This window comes from Sardina pilchardus, chromosome 11 (genome assembly GCF_963854185.1).
Source record: "Sardina pilchardus chromosome 11, fSarPil1.1, whole genome shotgun sequence".
Lineage (NCBI taxonomy): Eukaryota > Metazoa > Chordata > Actinopteri > Clupeiformes > Clupeidae > Sardina > Sardina pilchardus.
The window spans coordinates 217,501-239,982 of record NC_085004.1 but is presented as its reverse complement, the minus strand read 5'-3'; the positions used below and the strand labels follow the sequence as shown (position 1 = coordinate 239,982).

Here is a 22,482-nt window from a genome sequence, read left to right as displayed (position 1 = left end):
AGACAATGTACCATGAAGTTTTGGAAAATGTGAAAAGAATTTCCCTAAGGGGACAATAAAATGAACTAACTAACGAACTTAGTCCATTAGCGTTTCTTACGAGTTCCTTTAAATTAAGAAGTATTTCCTGATTGAGGAAACTTTTCGTTTATTTTTCTTTTAGTCCATGGTTCCATAATACCAGTAGCCGAATTTTCTGTCGAGGAGGCCAGCAGTTCGAGAAAAAAGCTGCAGATCATAGACAGAGAAGGCATATGCTCTGAGAACGGAACATGCATGTCAAGTGTAGCCGAGGGTCTGTCTACGCAGAAACAACAAGTGCATTTCTACATGTTCGTCACAGAATGTGGGGGATAGAATTGCGTTTCAGTGGGGATGCTGCAAATTATGTCTTTCTCTTCTAAAGACAATTATGTGTACAATATAAATGACAAAACATTAATGGCATATTTATTTTAACGGACCCGACCAAACATGACCAATATATAATTAAAAATATTTTTTCTTGACCCATAACCGCGGATGACCGCAGTCGCCCACTCAATTTGGATCAGCCCGCGCATCACTGGTGTGTGTGCGTGCGTGCGTGTGTGTGTGGGTATGCATGTGTGTGTGTGTGTGTGTGTGTGTGTGTGTGTGTGCGTGCATGGGTGCATGTTACCTCTTGTAAACTACTCTCTAGTTGGCAGATGTAGAGCCAGAGGGAGGCGTGTGCTTGGTCATCTCTCAGCCAATCAGCATTGGCCACGGTCTCAGGCTCTGCCTCCAGCAGCCGCAAAGACTCCTGGGCAAAATCTACAGGCGAGCTGAGCAACACACACACACACGATAATTATCGGCGGACAATACATCACCCCGCTTATTATAACGCTACTTATCAAAAAGAGAAAAGAAACTTAACATAATGTGTCTTTAGCAATGACTTGGCTACTATTTCATGGCTTCCGGTAACAAAATAAATAGTTTGCCACACAGTTTCAGGCGTTGAGTGGCAATGTCTTACAAGCTGACTTTGCTTATTGCAATGAAATTCCATTGAAAGATTAAGATTTCTTTATTGTGTCCCAAGGGAAATGTGTCTTGGACAAACAGGCTGCTACATCACATATAACACAACACCAGAAAAGTGAAGCAAACTTCTTGATTCTAATTATATAGATTTAACGGACCTCCGAACCTTGGGATGGAACTCCCTGCAGCACTCTGTGTGTGCATGTGTGTGTGTGTAGCTGAAGAACCCTGACTCACCAGTCGGTTAGTTGGCTGAAGTCATGGAGGCAGGTGACCTGTGCAAGCTGCAGGAGTGTGTGAGCGCGTGTGTGTGTGTGTTCACTGTCCTCAGGACACAAGTCCAGCAGGTCGCACAGTGTGTTGTAGGTCTCCCGGTGCAGGTCATGTGACCCGGCCGCATAGGCACACAGCTCTGCCTCCAGCAGCTGCATCATCACCGCATCACCAGGCTCCGCCCCCTGAAAGCTGTCCCGCAAGGTCCTAGTACCACGCACACACATTAGAAACACACACACATTATAAACACATATACTCTCTCACACACACGATAAACACATACACACATATACACATTATAAACACATACACGCACACACACACACATTATAAACACAAGCACACACATACACACACATAATTCTCTAGGCAGTCGATACCACGGGTCTTAAACTCCCGGGACGTGGGCCACAACCGGCCCAGTTCCAGACCGCAACTTGGTGTCAAAATAATAATGTTATTCGGTCCTTAAAGGTATAATAATGTTATTCGGTCCTTAGAGGTATAATAGTGTTATTCGGTCCTTAGAGGTATAATAGTGTTATTCGGCCCTTAAAGGTATAATGATGTTATTCGGTCCTTAGAGGTATAATGATGTTATTCGGCCCTTAAAGGAATAATGATGTTATTCGGCCCTTAAAGGTATAATGATGTTATTCGGCCCTTAAAGGAATAATGATGTTATTCGGCCCTTAAAGGTATAATGATGTTATTCGGCCCTTAAAGGTATAATAATGTTATTCGGTCCTTAAAGGTATTTGTATTATAATTGATTGAATGACTTGTTTACTTTATTTACTATTTTTTTCATTAGCTGTGCTTATATTGATACTGTTTACTGTTTATGTTGCTATTCCCTTTAGTCGACACTAGTCTAAATCAACTGCTAAATTGAATTATTGTATTGATTATGTCGCCTTGGACAAAGGCGTCTGCTAAGCAACCATAACTATAACCATAAGCATTCGTAATTGTGATAAACGACACTGATTAAATAATAATGTAATTCGCCCCTTGAGGGTATTTGTAATTGTGATAAACAAGACAGATTAAAACAGATGGTAGATCCAAGTATGGTGACAAATCTCATTTGTACTCTCCACCACGAGTTGCCACACATCAAGAGCTTCAATTTAAGCCCAAATTTGCTGCGCAAGGTTTTCACAAACTACCCACGTCATTAAAAACTGCGCGCAGTAGACGCAGGCCATAGTTGTGCATAAAACTGAAGCAGAAATACACCAAATGTTGAAAACAAGTTCACTTGTGATGAGGTCTTGGGGCCTGTTCTTCACCTATTCTGATTCTGAAGGAGAATATCTTCCTTTTGGAGATCATGATCGATCGTCTTTTTTGGGCATTTTACGCCTTTATTGATAGGGATAGTAGAGAGTGACAGGAAGTGAATGGGAGAGCGCAGGGGTGGGATCCGGAAAGGACCACGGGCCGGGAATCGAACCCGGGTGGCCGGCGTGCGGTGCCGGTGCCCCAGCCAGTTGCGTCACAGCTCGATCGTCTTCTGATAGTGATAGTCACGTGTGTATGTCAATGGAGGTGCGTCTTTGAGTACACAACAGTGCCCACTGCCCACTAAGCATACATGCTTATTTCAACCCTCTGCCCAACATAGCTGCAGGTGTCAGTGGTAATCATGATGATAATATCCGTAATGGACTTGGTACAGACAGCTGAAGAACTACAGTCACCCGCAATTGGCACTGATTTGACCAGGCTACTTTATTGTACACTAGAATAGGCTTTGTGGTAGTAGCCTAATAGTGTACTATTTACTTTTACTATTTGGTTTACATTTTACTGTTTTCCTATTAATTTCTTGTGGGTGAAATGATAAAAGAAAGAAAGTAAAACTGCTCAAATGTGTTCAACAGCCAGCATCTACTGAAAGGTGCATAATTCGAGGTGGTGGTTAGGGCTGCACAATATATCTAAAATGTATCGTTATCGCGATATCAACGCTTGCGATGGACGTACCGCAAAGATTACTTAATTTTCGATCAAATTCGATACATTTTCTGTGCCGTGCATTCCATACAGTCTAGACCATATAGTGTGTGTAGCAGTGACGTGCGGTCAGGGTAGGCAGGGTAGGCAGTGCCTACCCTGAGTAAATTTCATTTGAAAAAGAAGGACGACACAAGCTCACACTGAAGTCACAAACAATACAAATAGAATGCAATTTCAATTCTAAAAAGTAAATTTACGTCTTATTTAACGTCAAAAACTCAAAACGTGAAGGCTTACGCAAACAGCGATTCACAACACCGAACTACGCAGCAAAGCAAACATGCCTGGTTACCGTGGGAATGCCAAAGCAAGTCGTCCCGAAGCTTGCTTTGATTCCAAAGGCCAGGGTAGGCTTTTAAGGTCTCTGCCTATCCTCACCATTCATTTCAATGCTGCGAATTTCGGAAGTTGCGCATGCGTATTACATGATTCATGCAAAAGTTTATGGGGAGCATAAGCATGCTTATTCCCGCCAAGCGCTGCCTTTAGAACGCAGATAAGCCAATGGCAGTCCGGCCTCAACGGGACTCGGGACATCAGCTCGGACAACTCCACATAGGAAACAAACAGCAGGGAGGAGGCATACAATTACAAATTAATGGTGGATTTATGTAGTTTAGTAGCCTGGCTAATGCCTCCCACTTCTCAAATGAGACGTGGTCTGGCAACCAGACGTTCATTTTCTCGTATTTGAAAAAAATGTCCAGATCCGTTCATTGGGCGCCACGGATGTCAATCAAATGCGTCTCTGCATAGCTCATCATGGTCTTGCTTTCTCCCCTGTTCTGTGATTGGCCCCCAACATCAGGCGAAAATGGGGGCGTTAGTTTCCAGTCCTAATTTGTAACGACCCGGTGACGTAGTGTCGGACTAGAAGTGCAGGACAACGTCAGCATTCCAATAGGATTTTGGACCAACATGCCATGGCATGTTTTCAAACGGTAGTATGCGCGAGAGAGCAATATCTCCAATACAAAATCAGACGAAATGTTACTTTTGTCGAGAAACACGATTTTTGTCAATATTAACCCTGGTAATAGTACAGTTCACCACTTATGAGTATTTTCAATCAATCAACAGCTCAAAAAACCTATTTTAGGGTGCAGTGACCCTTTAAGGCAGAATGGACCGAATCTGCTTTCATTGCCAATGCGGAAGGATTGCCTGCATGTGTGCTTTGTAATGAGAAGTTGTCGAACAACAAAAAGAGTAGGCTAATGTGTGATTGGCTTCATAAGGCTTATATAAGGCTTTTAATTTTTTTGCGGCTCCAGACAGATTTGTTTTTTGTTTTTTTTTGTCCATTATGGCTCTTTGAACATTTTGGGTTGTCAACCCCTGGTATAGTCCATATAGACCATATAGTGTGTATAGAATATATAGTCCTTATAGACCATATAGTGTGTATAGTATAGTCCATATTAGGGCTGAACGATTATGGAAAATAATCTAATTGCGATTTTTCTTGCCAATATTGCGATTGCGATGCGATATGGCATTATTTTTTAAGGTGTTTGTCTTGCGAATTTTTCAACAAAAACAAGCAGTAAATCATATAGCATGGGCAATAGGCTATATAAGATTAAAAATAAACTCTTATTTCCTGGAAGTCATACCTCTGTTATGATGACAGGTACGTGATGCATGAATTGATGGATGACATTTTGTTTAACTAGCTACTTCAATCACAATAGTAGGCCTATATTTTGAACTTTCAACCTTGTAGGCCTACATATCAGAACATAAAGTAGGCTACTAGTAGGCCTACAAGGAAGCCTGGTGTAAAGATTAAAATGAAAGTCAGTAAGAAGTCACACAAACAAAAGTGCAGATTGCAAAAATATGAAAATATTAATAGCCTAAATATTATTACACAGTTTTTCAGATAATTCATAATAATTCATTTAATGAACGTGATATGTTCTGCATACAGAAATTCCTGATATTCATGGCTGCACAACACACTGCACTGACTATTCCAACTCCGTCTCTTTAATTCAGCTGTCTGGTTGAAGCCTCAAAATATTGTAAACAAAGTAGCATAGTTGGCTATCTTATCATAGTCTACTGTTTGGACGGGTCAGTTTCCCCACGTCTGTTTCAAGGTAGATAAATACTTTTTTCTCCTTGGGATAAGCCCTTTTGAGTCTTGAAGTTGGAAAACATCTGTATTGAGATGATCAGTCAATTTGAACGCAAGAGTTTTAGATGTCTGCAGTATGCTAATAATGATGCTAACCGGATTTTATATATAATTTAGCTAATCGTCTTCTATGCGTCATTGCTTTCACGATTGTGAATTTTTTATTTGGATTGAATGTGCATGTCGCGGGGCGGGTGTCCATTTAGCGCGCACGACAGAGAGAGAGAGGGAGGGAGAGGGAGGGAGGGAGAGGGAGAGAAAGCGGGCCAAGGAGAGGGGTTTGAATCTATACCGTTTGGTGAATTTGCACGCATAGTCTACAATGAAAACTTGCGAAAGACATTCATGCTTTCACCCGAGCAGCGCAGGTGCACCAGTGTAACCTAGAATTTGTTTCAGTCGCACTCTTAAAAATGTTGGTTCAATGGTTCTATCGAGCAGCTTGCCGAGTTCACTCTCTGATAGACTGTTAAAAATATTTGCTACTTTATACGCTCTCATGTCACGTGACCAGAGGGTAATGCATAGGGTAATCGCAGCCTATGCGGTTAGAAAATTGCACTTCATCATATCGCGATATTATCGCAAATGCAATATATCGTTCAGCCCTAGTCCATATAGACCATATAGTGTGTATAGTCCATATAGACCATATAGTGTGTATAGTATAGTCCATATAGACCATATAGTGTGTATAGAATATATAGTCCATATAGTGTGTATAGTCCATATAGACCATATAGTGTGTATAGTCCATATAGACCATATAGTGTGTATAGTATAGTCCATATAGACCATATAGTGTGTATAGTATAGTCCATATAGTGTGTATAGTATAGTCCATATAGTCCATATAGTGTGTATAGTATAGTCCATATAGTGTGTATAGTCCATATAGTCCATATAGTGTGTATAGTATGGTCCATATAGTGTGTATAGTATAGACCATATAGTGTGTGTGTATAGTATAGTCCATATAGTGTGTATAGTATAGTCCATATAGTGTGTATAGTATAGACCATATAGTGTGTGTGTATAGTATAGTCCATAATGTGTGTATAGTATAGTCCATATAGTGTGTATAGTATAGACCATATAGTGTGTATAGTGTAGTCCATATAGTGTGTATAGTATAGTCCATATAGTCCATATAGTGTGTATAGTATAGTCCATATAGTGTGTATAGTCCATATAGTCCATATAGTGTGTATAGTATAGTCCATATAGTGTGTATAGTATAGTCCTTATAGACCATATAGTGTGTATAGTATAGTCCATATAGTGTGTATAGTATAGTCCATATAGTGTGCATAGTATAGTCCATATAGTGTGTATAGTCCATATAGACCATATAGTGTGTGTAGTATAGTCCATATAGTGTGTATAGTATAGTCCATATAGTGTGTATAGTATAGTCCATATAGTGTGTATAGTGTGTATAGTCCATATAGTGTGTATAGTATGGTCCATATAGTCCATATAGTGTGTGTAGTATAGTCCATATAGTGTGTATAGTATAGTCCATATAGTGTGTATAGTATAGTCCATATAGTGTGTATAGTGTGTATAGTCCATATAGTGTGTATAGTATAGTCCATATAGTGTGTATAGTATAGACCATATAGTGTGTATAGTATAGTCCATATAGTCCATATAGTGTGTATAGTATAGTCCATATAGTGTGTATAGTGTGTATAGTCCATATAGTGTGTATAGTATAGTCCATATAGTGTGTATAGTATAGACCATATAGTGTGTATAGTATAGTCCATATAGTCCATATAGTGTGTATAGTATAGTCCATATAGTGTGTATAGTGTGTATAGTCCATATAGACCATATAGTGTGTATAGTATAGTCCATATAGTGTGTATAGTATAGTCCATATAGTGTGCATAGTATAGTCCATATAGTGTGTATAGTCCATATAGACCATATAGTGTGTATAGTATAGTCCTTATAGACCATATAGTGTGTATAGTATAGACCATATAGTGTGTATAGTATAGTCCATATAGTGTGTATAGTATAGTCCATATAGTGTGTATAGTATAGTCCATATAGTGTGTATAGTGTGTATATATAGTCCATATAGTGTGTATAGTATAGTCCATATAGACCATATAGTGTGTATAGTATAGTCCATATAGACCATATAGTGTGTATAGTATAGTCCATATAGACCATATAGTGTGTATAGTATAGACCATATAGTGTGTATAGTATAGTCCTTATAGACCATATAGTGTGTATAGTATAGACCATATAGTGTGTATAGTATAGTCCATATAGACCATATAGTGTGTATAGTATAGTCCTTATAGACCATATAGTGTGTATAGTATAGACCATATAGTGTGTATAGTATAGTCCATATAGACCATATAGTGTGTATAGTATAGTCCTTATAGACCATATAGTGTGTATAGTATAGCCCATATAGTGTGTATAGTATAGTCCATATAGTGTGTATAGTATAGTCCATATAGTGTGTATAGTATATATAGTCCATATAGACCATATAGTGTGTATAGTATAGTCCATATAGTGTGTATAGTATAGTCCATATAGTGTGTATAGTATAGTCCATATAGTGTGTATAGTATAGTCCATATAGTGTGTATAGTATAGTCCATATAGTGTGTATAGTATAGTCCATATAGTGTGTATAGTCCATATAGTGTGTATAGTATAGTCCATATAGTGTGTATAGTATAGTCCATATAGTGTGTATAGTATAGTCCATATAGTGTGTATAGTCCATATAGTGTGTATAGTATAGTCCATATAGTGTGTATAGTATAGTCCATATAGTCCATATAGTGTGTATAGTCCATATAGTCCATATAGTGTGTATAGTATAGTCCATATAGTGTGTATAGTATAGTCCATATAGTGTGTATAGTATAGACCATATAGTGTGTATAGTATAGTCCATATAGTCCATATAGTGTGTATAGTATAGTCCATATAGTGTGTATAGTATAGTCCATATAGTGTGTATAGTATAGACCATATAGTGTGTATAGTATAGTCCATATAGTCCATATAGTGTGTATAGTATAGACCATATAGTGTGCATAGTATAGTCCATATAGTCCATTTGGTGTGTATAGTATAGTCCATATAGTGTGTATAGTATAGTCCATATAGTGTGTATAGTATAGACCATATAGTGTGTATAGTATAGTCCTTATAGACCATATAGTGTGTATAGTATAGACCATATAGTGTGTATAGTATAGTCCATATAGTCCATATAGTGTGTATAGTCCATATAGTCCATATAGTGTGTATAGTATAGTCCATATAGTGTGTATAGTATAGTCCATATAGTGTGTATAGTATAGTCCATATAGTGTGTATAGTATAGACCATATAGTGTGTATAGTATAGTCCATATAGTGTGTATAGTATATATAGTCCATATAGACCATATAGTGTGTATAGTATAGTCCATATAGTGTGTATAGTATAGTCCATATAGTGTGTATAGTATAGTGTGTATAGTATAGTCCATATAGACCATATAGTGTGTATAGTATGGTCCATATAGTGTGTATAGTATAGTCCATATAGTCCATATAGTGTGTATAGTATAGACCAGATAGTGTGTATAGTATGGACCATATAGTGTGTATAGTATAGTCCATATAGTGTGTATAGTATAGACCATATAGTGTGTATAGTATAGTCCATATAGTGTGTATAGTATAGTGTGTATAGTATAGTCCATATAGTGTGTATAGTATAGTCCATATAGTGTGCATAGTATAGTCCATATAGTGTGTATAGTATGGACCATATAGTGTGTATAGTATAGTCCATATAGTGTGTATAGTATAGACCATATAGTGTGTAAAGTATAGTCCATATAGTGTGTATAGTATAGTCCATATAGAGTGTATAGTATAGTCCATATAGTGTGTATAGTATAGTCCATATAGTGTGTGTAGTGTGGTCCATATAGTGTGTATAGTATAGACCATATAGTGTGTATAGTATAGTCCATATAGTGTGTATAGTATAGTCCATATAGTGTGTATAGTATAGACCATATAGTCCATATAGTGTGTATAGTATAGACCATATAGTGTGTATAGTATAGTCCATATAGTGTGTATAGTATAGTCCATATAGTGTGTATAGTATAGTCCATATAGTGTGTATAGTATAGTCCATATAGACCATATAGTGTGTATAGTATAGTCCATATAGTGTGTATAGTATAGTCCATATAGACCATATAGTGTGTATAGTATAGTCCATATAGTCCATATAGTGTGTATAGTCCATATAGTGTGTATAGTATAGTCCATATAGTGTGTATAGTATAGTCCATATAGACCATATAGTGTGTATAGTATAGTCCTTATAGACCATATAGTGTGTATAGTATAGACCATATAGTGTGTATAGTATAGTCCATATAGTGTGTATAGTATAGTCCATATAGTGTGTATAGTATAGTCCATATAGACCATATAGTGTGTATAGTATAGTCCTTATAGACCATATAGTGTGTATAGTATAGACCATATAGTGTGTATAGTATAGTCCATATAGTGTGTATAGTATAGTCCATATAGACCATATAGTGTGTATAGTATAGTCCTTATAGACCATATAGTGTGTATAGTCCATATAGTCCATATAGTGTGTATAGTATAGTCCATATAGTGTGTATAGTATAGTCCATATAGTGTGTATAGTATAGACCATATAGTGTGTATAGTATAGTCCATATAGTGTGTATAGTATAGACCATATAGTGTGTATAGTCCATATAGTGTGTATAGTATAGTCCATATAGTCCATATAGTGTGTATAGTATAGACCATATAGACCATATAGTGTGTATAGTATAGTCCATATAGTCCATATAGTGTGTATAGTATAGTCCATATAGTGTGTGTAGTGTGGTCCATATAGTGTGTATAGTATAGACCATATAGTGTGTATAGTATAGTCCATATAGTGTGTATAGTATAGTCCATATAGTGTGTATAGTATAGTCCATATAGTGTGTATAGTCCATATAGTGTGTATAGTATAGACCATATAGTGTGTATAGTATATATAGTCCATATAGTGTGTATAGTATAGTCCATATAGTGTGTATAGTATAGTCCATATAGTGTGTATAGTATAGTCCATATAGTGTGTATAGTATAGACCATATAGTGTGTATAGTATATATAGTCCATATAGTGTGTATAGTATAGTCCATATAGTGTGTATAGTATAGTCCATATAGTGTGTATAGTATAGTCCATATAGTGTGTATAGTATAGTCCATATAGTCCATATAGTGTGTATAGTATAGTCCATATAGTGTGTATAGTATAGACCATATAGTGTGTATAGTATAGTCCATGTAGTCCATATAGTGTGTATAGTATAGTATAGACCATATAGTGTGTATAGTATAGTCCTTATAGACCATATAGTGTGTATAGTATGGTATAGACCATATAGTGTGTATAGTATAGTATAGTCCATATAGTGTGTATAGTATAGTCCATATAGACCATATAGTGTGTATTGTATAGTCCATATAGTGTGTATAGTATAGTCCATATAGTGTGTGTGTATAGTCCATATAGTGTGTATAGTCCATATAGACCATATAGTGTGTGTATAGTATAGTCCTTATAGACCATATAGTGTGTATAGTATAGTATAGACCATATAGTGTGTATAGTATAGTATGGTCCATATAGTGTGTATAGTATAGTCCATATAGACCATATAGTGTGTATAGTATAGTCCTTATAGACCATATAGTGTGTATAGTATAGACCATATAGTGTGTATAGTATAGTCCATATAGTGTGTGTGTATAGTCCATATAGTGTGTATAGTCCATATAGACCATATAGTGTGTGTATAGTATAGTCCTTATAGACCATATAGTGTGTATAGTATAGTATAGACCATATAGTGTGTATAGTATAGTCCATATAGTGTGTGTGTATAGTCCATATAGTGTGTATAGTCCATATAGACCATATAGTGTGTATAGTATAGTATAGACCATATAGTGTGTATAGTATAGTCCATATAGTGTGTGTGTATAGTATAGTCCATATAGTGTGTATAGTATAGACCATATAGTGTGTATAGTATAGTCCATATAGTGTGTATAGTCCATATAGACCATATAGTGTGTGTAGTGTGGTATAGTCCATATAGTGTGTATAGTCCTTATAGTCCATATAGTGTGTATAGTATAGACCATATAGTCCATATAGTGTGTATAGAATATATAGTCCATATAGACCATATAGTGTGTATAGTATAGTCCATATAGACCATATAGTGTGTGTAGTATAGTATATATAGTGTGTGTATAGTATAGTCCATATAGTGTGTATAGTCCATATAGACCATATAGTGTGTGTAGTATAGTATAGACCATATAGTGTGTATAGTATAGTCCATATAGTGTGTATAGTATAGACCATATAGTGTGTATAGTATAGTCCATATAGTCCATATAGTGTGTATAGTATAGTCCATATAGTGTGTATAGTATAGTCCATATAGTGTGTATAGTATAGTCCATATAGTGTGTATAGTGTGTATAGTATAGTCCATATAGTGTGTATAGTATAGTCCATATAGTGTGTATAGTATAGTCCATATAGTGTGTATAGTGTGTATAGTATAGTCCATATAGACCATATAGTGTGTATAGTATAGTCCATATAGTGTGTATAGTATAGACCATATAGTGTGTATAGTATAGTCCATATAGTGTGTATAGTATAGTCCATATAGTGTGTATAGTATAGTGTGTATAGTATAGACCATATAGTGTGTATAGTATAGTCCATATAGTGTGTATAGTCCATATAGTGTGTATAGTATAGACCATATAGTGTGTATAGTATAGTCCATATAGTGTGCATAGTATAGTCCATATAGACCATATAGTGTGTATAGTATAGACCATATAGTGTGTATAGTATAGTCCATATAGTGTGTATAGTATAGTCCATATAGTGTGTATAGTATAGTCCATATAGTGTGTATAGTATAGTCCATATAGTGTGTATAGTATAGTCCATATAGTGTGTATAGTATAGACCATATAGTGTGTATAGTGTGTATATATAGTCCATATAGTGTGTATAGTATAGTCCATATAGTGTGTATAGTATAGACCATATAGTGTGTATAGTATAGTCCATATAGTGTGTATAGTATAGTCCATATAGTGTGTATAGTATAGTCCATATAGTGTGTATAGTATAGTCCATATAGTGTGTATAGTCCATATAGACCATATAGTGTGTATAGTATAGTCCATATAGTGTGTATTGTATAGTCCATATAGTGTGTATAGTATAGACCATATAGTGTGTATAGTATAGTCCATATAGTGTGTATAGTCCATATAGTCCATATAGTGTGTATAGTATAGTCCATATAGTGTGTATTGTATAGTCCATATAGTGTGTATAGTATAGACCATATAGTGTGTATAGTATAGTCCATATAGTCCATATAGTGTGTATAGTATAGTCCATATAGTGTGTAAAGTATAGTCCATATAGTGTGCATAGTATATATAGTCCATATAGTGTGCATAGTATAGTCCATATAGTCCATATAGTGTGTATAGTATAGTCCATATAGTGTGTATTGTATAGTCCATATAGTGTGTATAGTATAGACCATATAGTGTGTATAGTATAGTCCATATAGTGTGTATAGTATAGTCCATATAGTGTGTATAGTATAGTCCATATAGTGTGTATAGTCCATATAGACCATATAGTGTGTATAGTATAGACCATATAGTGTGTATAGTATAGTCCATATAGTCCATATAGTGTGTATAGTATAGTCCATATAGTGTGTATAGTATAGACCATATAGTGTGTATAGTATAGTCCATATAGTGTGTATAGTATAGTCCATATAGTGTGCATAGTATAGTCCATATAGACCATATAGTGTGTGTAGTGTGGTATAGTCCATATAGTGTGTATAGTCCTTATAGTCCATATAGTGTGTATAGTATAGACCATATAGTCCATATAGTGTGTATAGAATATATAGTCCATATAGACCATATAGTGTGTATAGTATAGTCCATATAGACCATATAGTGTGTGTAGTATAGTATATATAGTGTGTGTATAGTATAGTCCATATAGTGTGTATAGTCCATATAGACCATATAGTGTGTGTAGTATAGTATAGACCATATAGTGTGTATAGTATAGTCCATATAGTGTGTATAGTATAGACCATATAGTGTGTATAGTATAGTCCATATAGTCCATATAGTGTGTATAGTATAGTCCATATAGTGTGTATAGTATAGTCCATATAGTGTGTATAGTATAGTCCATATAGTGTGTATAGTGTGTATAGTATAGTCCATATAGTGTGTATAGTATAGTCCATATAGTGTGTATAGTATAGTCCATATAGTGTGTATAGTGTGTATAGTATAGTCCATATAGACCATATAGTGTGTATAGTATAGTCCATATAGTGTGTATAGTATAGACCATATAGTGTGTATAGTATAGTCCATATAGTGTGTATAGTATAGTCCATATAGTGTGTATAGTATAGTGTGTATAGTATAGACCATATAGTGTGTATAGTATAGTCCATATAGTGTGTATAGTCCATATAGTGTGTATAGTATAGACCATATAGTGTGTATAGTATAGTCCATATAGTGTGCATAGTATAGTCCATATAGACCATATAGTGTGTATAGTATAGACCATATAGTGTGTATAGTATAGTCCATATAGTGTGTATAGTATAGTCCATATAGTGTGTATAGTATAGTCCATATAGTGTGTATAGTATAGTCCATATAGTGTGTATAGTATAGTCCATATAGTGTGTATAGTATAGACCATATAGTGTGTATAGTGTGTATATATAGTCCATATAGTGTGTATAGTATAGTCCATATAGTGTGTATAGTATAGACCATATAGTGTGTATAGTATAGTCCATATAGTGTGTATAGTATAGTCCATATAGTGTGTATAGTATAGTCCATATAGTGTGTATAGTATAGTCCATATAGTGTGTATAGTCCATATAGACCATATAGTGTGTATAGTATAGTCCATATAGTGTGTATTGTATAGTCCATATAGTGTGTATAGTATAGACCATATAGTGTGTATAGTATAGTCCATATAGTGTGTATAGTCCATATAGTCCATATAGTGTGTATAGTATAGTCCATATAGTGTGTATTGTATAGTCCATATAGTGTGTATAGTATAGACCATATAGTGTGTATAGTATAGTCCATATAGTCCATATAGTGTGTATAGTATAGTCCATATAGTGTGTAAAGTATAGTCCATATAGTGTGCATAGTATATATAGTCCATATAGTGTGCATAGTATAGTCCATATAGTCCATATAGTGTGTATAGTATAGTCCATATAGTGTGTATTGTATAGTCCATATAGTGTGTATAGTATAGACCATATAGTGTGTATAGTATAGTCCATATAGTGTGTATAGTATAGTCCATATAGTGTGTATAGTATAGTCCATATAGTGTGTATAGTCCATATAGACCATATAGTGTGTATAGTATAGACCATATAGTGTGTATAGTATAGTCCATATAGTCCATATAGTGTGTATAGTATAGTCCATATAGTGTGTATAGTATAGACCATATAGTGTGTATAGTATAGTCCATATAGTGTGTATAGTATAGTCCATATAGTGTGCATAGTATAGTCCATATAGTCCATATAGTGTGTATAGTATAGTCCATATAGTGTGTATTGTATAGTCCATATAGTGTGTATAGTATAGACCATATAGTGTGTATAGTATAGTCCATATAGTGTGTATAGTATAGTCCATATAGTGTGTATAGTATAGTCCATATAGTGTGCATAGTATAGTCCATATAGTCCATATAGTGTGTATAGTATAGTCCATATAGTGTGTATTGTATAGTCCATATAGTGTGTATAGTATAGACCATATAGTGTGTATAGTATAGTCCATATAGTGTGTATAGTATAGTCCATATAGTGTGTATAGTATAGTCCATATAGTGTGTATAGTCCATATAGACCATATAGTGTGTATAGTATAGTCCATATAGTGTGTATAGTATAGTCCATATAGTGTGTATAGTATAGTCCATATAGTGTGTATAGTATAGTCCATATAGTGTGTATAGTCCATATAGACCATATAGTGTGTATAGAATAGACCATATAGTCCATATAGTGTGTATAGTATAGACCATATAGTGTGTATAGTCCATATAGACCATATAGTGTGTATAGTATAGTCCATATAGTGTGTATAGTATAGACCATATAGTGTGTATAGTATAGTCCATATAGTGTGTATAGTATAGACCATATAGTGTGCATAGTATAGTCCATATAGTGTGTATAGTATAGACCATATAGTGTGTATAGTATAGTCCATATAGTGTGTATAGTATAGTCCATATAGTGTGTATAGTATAGTCCATATAGTGTGTATAGTATAGTCCATATAGACCATATAGTGTGTATAGTATAGACCATATAGTGTGTATAGTATAGTCCATATAGTGTGTATAGTATAGTCCATATAGTGTGTATAGTATAGTCCATATAGACCATATAGTGTGTATAGTATAGTCCATATAGTCCATATAGTGTGTATAGTATAGTCCATATAGTGTGTATAGTATAGTCCATATAGTCCATATAGTGTGTATAGTATAGTCCATATAGTGTGTATAGTATAGTCCATATAGTGTGTATAGTATAGACCATATAGTGTGTATAGTATAGTCCATATAGTGTGTATAGTATAGTCCATATAGTGTGTATAGTATAGTCCATATAGTCCATATAGTGTGTATAGTATAGTCCATATAGTGTGTATAGTATATATAGACCATATAATGTGTGTATAGTATAGTCCATATAGTGTGTATAGTATAGACCATATAGTGTGTATAGTATAGACCATATAGTGTGTATAGTATAGTCCATATAGTGTGTATAGTATAGTCCATATAGTGTGTATAGTATAGTCCATATAGTCCATATAGTGTGTATAGTATAGTCCATATAGTGTGTATAGTATATATAGACCATATAATGTGTGTATAGTATAGTCCATATAGTGTGTATAGTATAGACCATATAGTGTGTATAGTATAGTCCATATAGTGTGTATAGTATAGTCCATATAGTGTGTATAGTATAGTCCATATAGTGTGCATAGTATAGTCCATATAGTCCATATAGTGTGTATAGTATAGTCCATATAGTGTGTATAGTATAGTCCATATAGTGTGTATAGTATAGACCATATAGTGTGTATAGTATAGTCCATATAGTGTGTATAGTATAGACCATATAGTGTGTATAGTATAGACCATATAGTGTGTATAGTATAGTCCATATAGTGTGCATAGTATAGTCCATATAGTCCATATAGTGTGTATAGTATAGTCCATATAGTGTGTATAGTATAGACCATATAGTGTGTATAGTATAGTCCATATAGTCCATATAGTGTGTATAGTATAGTCCATATAGTGTGTATTGTATAGTCCATATAGTGTGTATAGTATAGACCATATAGTGTGTATAGTATAGTCCATATAGTCCATATAGTGTGTATAGTATAGTCCATATAGTGTGTATAGTATAGACCATATAGTGTGTATAGTATAGTCCATATAGTGTGTATAGTATAGACCATATAGTGTGTATAGTATAGACCATATAGTGTGTATAGTATAGTCCATATAGTGTGCATAGTATAGTCCATATAGTCCATATAGTGTGTATAGTATAGTCCATATAGTGTGTATAGTATAGACCATATAGTGTGTATAGTATAGTCCATATAGTCCATATAGTGTGTATAGTATAGTCCATATAGTGTGTATTGTATAGTCCATATAGTGTGTATAGTATGGTCCATATAGTGTGTATATATAGTCCATATAGTGTGTATAGTATAGACCATATAGTGTGTATAGTATAGTCCATATAGTGTGTATTGTATAGTCCATATAGTGTGTATAGTATAGACCATATAGTGTGTATAGTGTGTATATATAGTCCATATAGTGTGTATAGTCCATATAGTGTGTATAGTATAGACCATATAGTGTGTATAGTATATATAGTCCATATAGTGTGTATAGTATAGTCCATATAGTGTGTATAGTATAGTCCATATAGTGTGTATAGTATAGTCCATATAGTGTGTATAGTATAGTCCATATAGTGTGTATAGTATAGTCCATATAGACCATATAGTGTGTATAGTATAGACCATATAGTGTGTATAGAATATATTGTCCATATTGACCATATAGTGTGTATAGTATAGTCCATATAGTGTGTATAGTATAGACCATATAGTGTGTATAGTATAGACCATATAGTGTGTATAGTATAGTCCATATAGTGTGTATAGTATAGACCATATAGTGTGTATAGTATAGTCCATATAGACCATATAGTGTGTATAGTATAGTCCATATAGTGTGTATAGTATAGTCCATATAGTGTGTATAGTATATATAGTCCATATAGTGTGTATAGTATGGTCCATATAGTGTGTATAGTATAGACCATATAGTGTGTATAGTATATATAGTCCATATAGTGTGTATAGTATAGTCCATATAGTGTGTATAGTATAGTCCATATAGTGTGTATAGTATAGTCCATATAGTGTGTATAGTATAGTCCATATAGTCCATATAGTGTGTATAGTATAGTCCATATAGTGTGTATAGTATAGTCCATATAGTGTGTATAGTCCATATAGACCATATAGTGTGTATAGTATAGTCCATATAGTGTGTATAGTATAGTCCATATAGACCATATAGTGTGTATAGTATAGACCATATAGTGTGTATAGAATATATTGTCCATATTGACCATATAGTGTGTATAGTATAGTCCATATAGTGTGTATAGTATAGACCATATAGTGTGTATAGTATAGACCATATAGTGTGTATAGTATAGTCCATATAGTGTGTATAGTATAGACCATATAGTGTGTATAGTATAGTCCATATAGACCATATAGTGTGTATAGTATAGTCCATATAGTGTGTATAGTATAGTATAGTCCATATAGTGTGTATAGTCCATATAGACCATATAGTGTGTATAGTATGGTCCATATAGTGTGTATAGTATAGACCATATAGTGTGTATAGTATAGTCCATATAGTGTGTATAGTATAGTCCATATAGTGTGTATAGTATAGACCATATAGTGTGTATAGTATAGTCCATATAGTGTGTATAGTATAGTCCATATAGTCCATATAGTGTGTATAGTATAGTCCATATAGTGTGTATAGTCCATATAGTCCATATAGTGTGTATAGTATAGTCCATATAGTGTGTATAGTATAGACCATATAGTGTGTATAGTATAGACCATATAGTGTGTATAGTATATATATAGTGTATACTATATATATGTGTGTATGTTCTTACCGCAGCAGCAGCTCCTCTTGTCCACTCTTGGCGGCGTCGGCTTTGATCCGGGCCCACAGCCTGATGGGGTGTGTGTGAGAGTGTGTGTGTGGGCGGCTGCACACGTCCCGTAGCTCCTCCTCCCTGAGGCACAGCAGCCAATCAGACACCGCCTGCAGTGCCCCCTGCTGGTCACCCACACGCCGGAAACTCTGCACAGCCTGCAGGAAGCAGTGGGTCACCTACACACACACACACACACACACACACACACACACACACACACACACGCACACACACACATTTATAGTGGTCACCCACACGCCGGAAACTCTGCACAGCCTGCAGGAAGCAGTGGGTCACCTACACACACACACACACACACACACACACACACACACACACACACACACACACACACACACACACACACACACACACACACACACACACACACACATTTATAGTGGTCACCCACACGCCGGAAACTCTGCACAGCCTGCAGGAAGCAGTGGTTCACCTACACACACACACACACACACACACACGCACTTATAGTGGTCACCCACACGCCGGAAACTCTGCACAGCCTGCAGGAAGCAGTGGGTCACCTACACACACACACACACACACACACACACACACACACACACACACACACACACACACACACACACACACACACACACACACACACACACACACACACACACACACATTTATAGTGGTCACCCACACGCCGGAAACTCTGCACAGCCTGCAGGAAGCAGTGGGTCACCTACACACACACACACACACACGCACACGCACACACATTTATAGTGGTCACCCACACGCCGGAAACTCTGCACAGCCTGCAGGAAGCAGTGGGTCACCTACACACACACACACACACACACACGCACACGCACACGCACACGCACACGCACATTTATAGTGGTCACCCACACGCCGGAAACTCTGCACAGCCTGCAGGAAGCAGTGGGTCACCTACACACACACACACACACACACACACACACACACACACACACACACACGCGCACACACATTTATAGTGGTCACCCACATGCCGGAAACTCTGCACAGCCTGCAGGAAGCAGTGGTTCACCTACACACACACACACACACACACACACACACACACACACGCGCACACACATTTATAGTGGTCACCCACATGCCGGAAACTCTGCACAGCCTGCAGGAAGCAGTGGTTCACCTACACACACACACACACACACACACACACACACACACACACACACACACACACACACACACACACACATTTATAGTGGTCACCCACATGCCGGAAACTCTGCACAGCCTGCAGGAAGCAGTGGTTCACCTACACACACACACACACACACACACACACGCGCGCACACACATTTATAGTGGTCACCCACATGCCGGAAACTCTGCACAGCCTGCAGGAAGCAGTGGGTCACCTACACACACACGCACGCAAGCACACACAGCGTTCTAACCACACCTAGACAATTAATAATAATATTCATTAATAATGTACATTTTGGGGGCAGCCGTGGCCTACTGGTTAGTAATTAACTATTTTCACAAATTCACTTGAATTGACATTGTTGTTTATTATTGCTATTCTCCATAATGTAGTATTAGCTACTTTTAAATTGTTTACTGTTAAATATAACTATTGTTTTGTTGTTATTTGTATGTCGCACTGGACCAAAGCGTCTGCTAAATACCATAACCGTTACCATATCAACAACATAACCTCATTACATGATCAATGGCACTTCTGCCCCAGACTTGTTCCAGGATTAATCAGGTGGTTCTACTGGCTATACCACAACTATAACCATAACATAACCTCATGCTGGATATACCATAATATACCATAACAACATGACCTCAAGCTGGATATACCATAATATACCATAACAACATGACCTCATGCTGGATATACCATAATATAGCATAACAACATGACCTCGTGCTGGATATACCATAACTATAACCATAACATAACCTCATGCTGGATATACCATAATATACCATAACAACATGACCTCATGCTGGATATACCATAATATAACATAACAACATGACCTCATGCTGGATATACCATAATGTACCATAACAACATGACCTCAAGCTGGATATACCATAATATACCATAACAACATGACCTCATGCTGGATATACCATATATACCATAACAACATGACCTCGTGCTGGATATACCATAATATAGCATAACAACATGACCTCGTACTGGATATACCATAATATAGCATAACAACATGACCTCATGCTGGATATACCATAATATACCATAATATAGCATAACAACATGACCTCATGCTGGATATACCATAATATACCATAACAATATGACCTCATGCTGGATATACCATAATATACCATAACAACATGACCTCATGCTGGATATACCATATATACCATAACAACATGACCTCATGCTGGATATACAATAACATAACCTCATGCTGGATATACCATAATATACCATAACAACATGACCTCATGCTGGATATACCATAATATAGCATAACAACATAACCATGTGCTGGATATACCATAACTATAACCTTAACATAACCTCATGCTGGATATACCATAATATACCATAACAACATAAACTCATGCTGGATATACCATAACAACATGACCTCATGCTGGATATACCATAACAACATGACCTCATGCTGGATATACACTAATCCAGCGCGAACTTTATGGGCGCTGCCATCTTGAATATCGCCATTACTGCGTGCCTGCGAGTGTGACGAGTGACACTTGCGTGTGCTTTTCAATGAAAGATCCTGTCAGAGAATGTCTAACAAGAGATCCCACTCATGAAAGAAAATGTCAGGTGAAAGGGAACATTGGATCAATGATGTCAGCCTGTGCCAAAACTTACCAATGAAGGTAATGTATTAACAACATAAGGTATTAAGACGTGTATTAATGACAGCTAACCTCTGCAACAGCTGCCTATGGAACCAACGGGCTAATTTCTTAGCAGCCAGGCACGCAGTAATGGCGGTTTTGTGTTACTTCAGTGTTTCGCTGGATTAGTGTATACCATAATATACCATAACATAACCTCGTGCTGGATATACCATAACTATAACTTTAACATAACCTCATGCTGGATATACCATAATATACCATAACAACATGACCTCATGCTGGATATACCATGATATAGCATAACAACATGACCTCATGCTGGATATACCATAATATACCATAATATAGCATAACAACATGACCTCATGCTGGATATACCATGATATAGCATAACAACATGACCTCATGCTGGATATACCATAATATAGCATAACAACATGACCTCATGCTGGATATACCATAATATACCATAACAACATGACCTCATGCTGGATATACCATAATATAGCATAACAACATGACCTCATGCTGGATATACCATAACATAACCTCATGCTGGATATACCATAATATAGCATAACAACATGACCTCATGCTGGATATACCATAATATACCATAACAACAT

The 22,482-nt window shown here is 36.0% G+C and overlaps 1 protein-coding gene across 1 annotated transcript in view; it reads right to left on the bottom strand.

The window, feature by feature from the left end:
• Window positions 1–385: 385 nt before the first annotated feature.
• The window catches only part of LOC134096136 (separin-like), a 47,366-nt gene continuing 25,269 nt past the window's right edge, over window positions 386–22,482 (bottom strand). The window contains exons 9-13 of the mRNA XM_062549892.1: window positions 20,350–20,391; window positions 18,959–19,149; window positions 1,334–1,491; window positions 662–795; window positions 386–400 (exon numbers count right to left, since the gene is read on the bottom strand). Of these exons, the coding sequence (XP_062405876.1) occupies window positions 386–400; window positions 662–795; window positions 1,334–1,491; window positions 18,959–19,149; window positions 20,350–20,391 (540 nt within the window). The remainder of the gene's footprint in view (window positions 401–661; window positions 796–1,333; window positions 1,492–18,958; window positions 19,150–20,349; window positions 20,392–22,482) is intronic.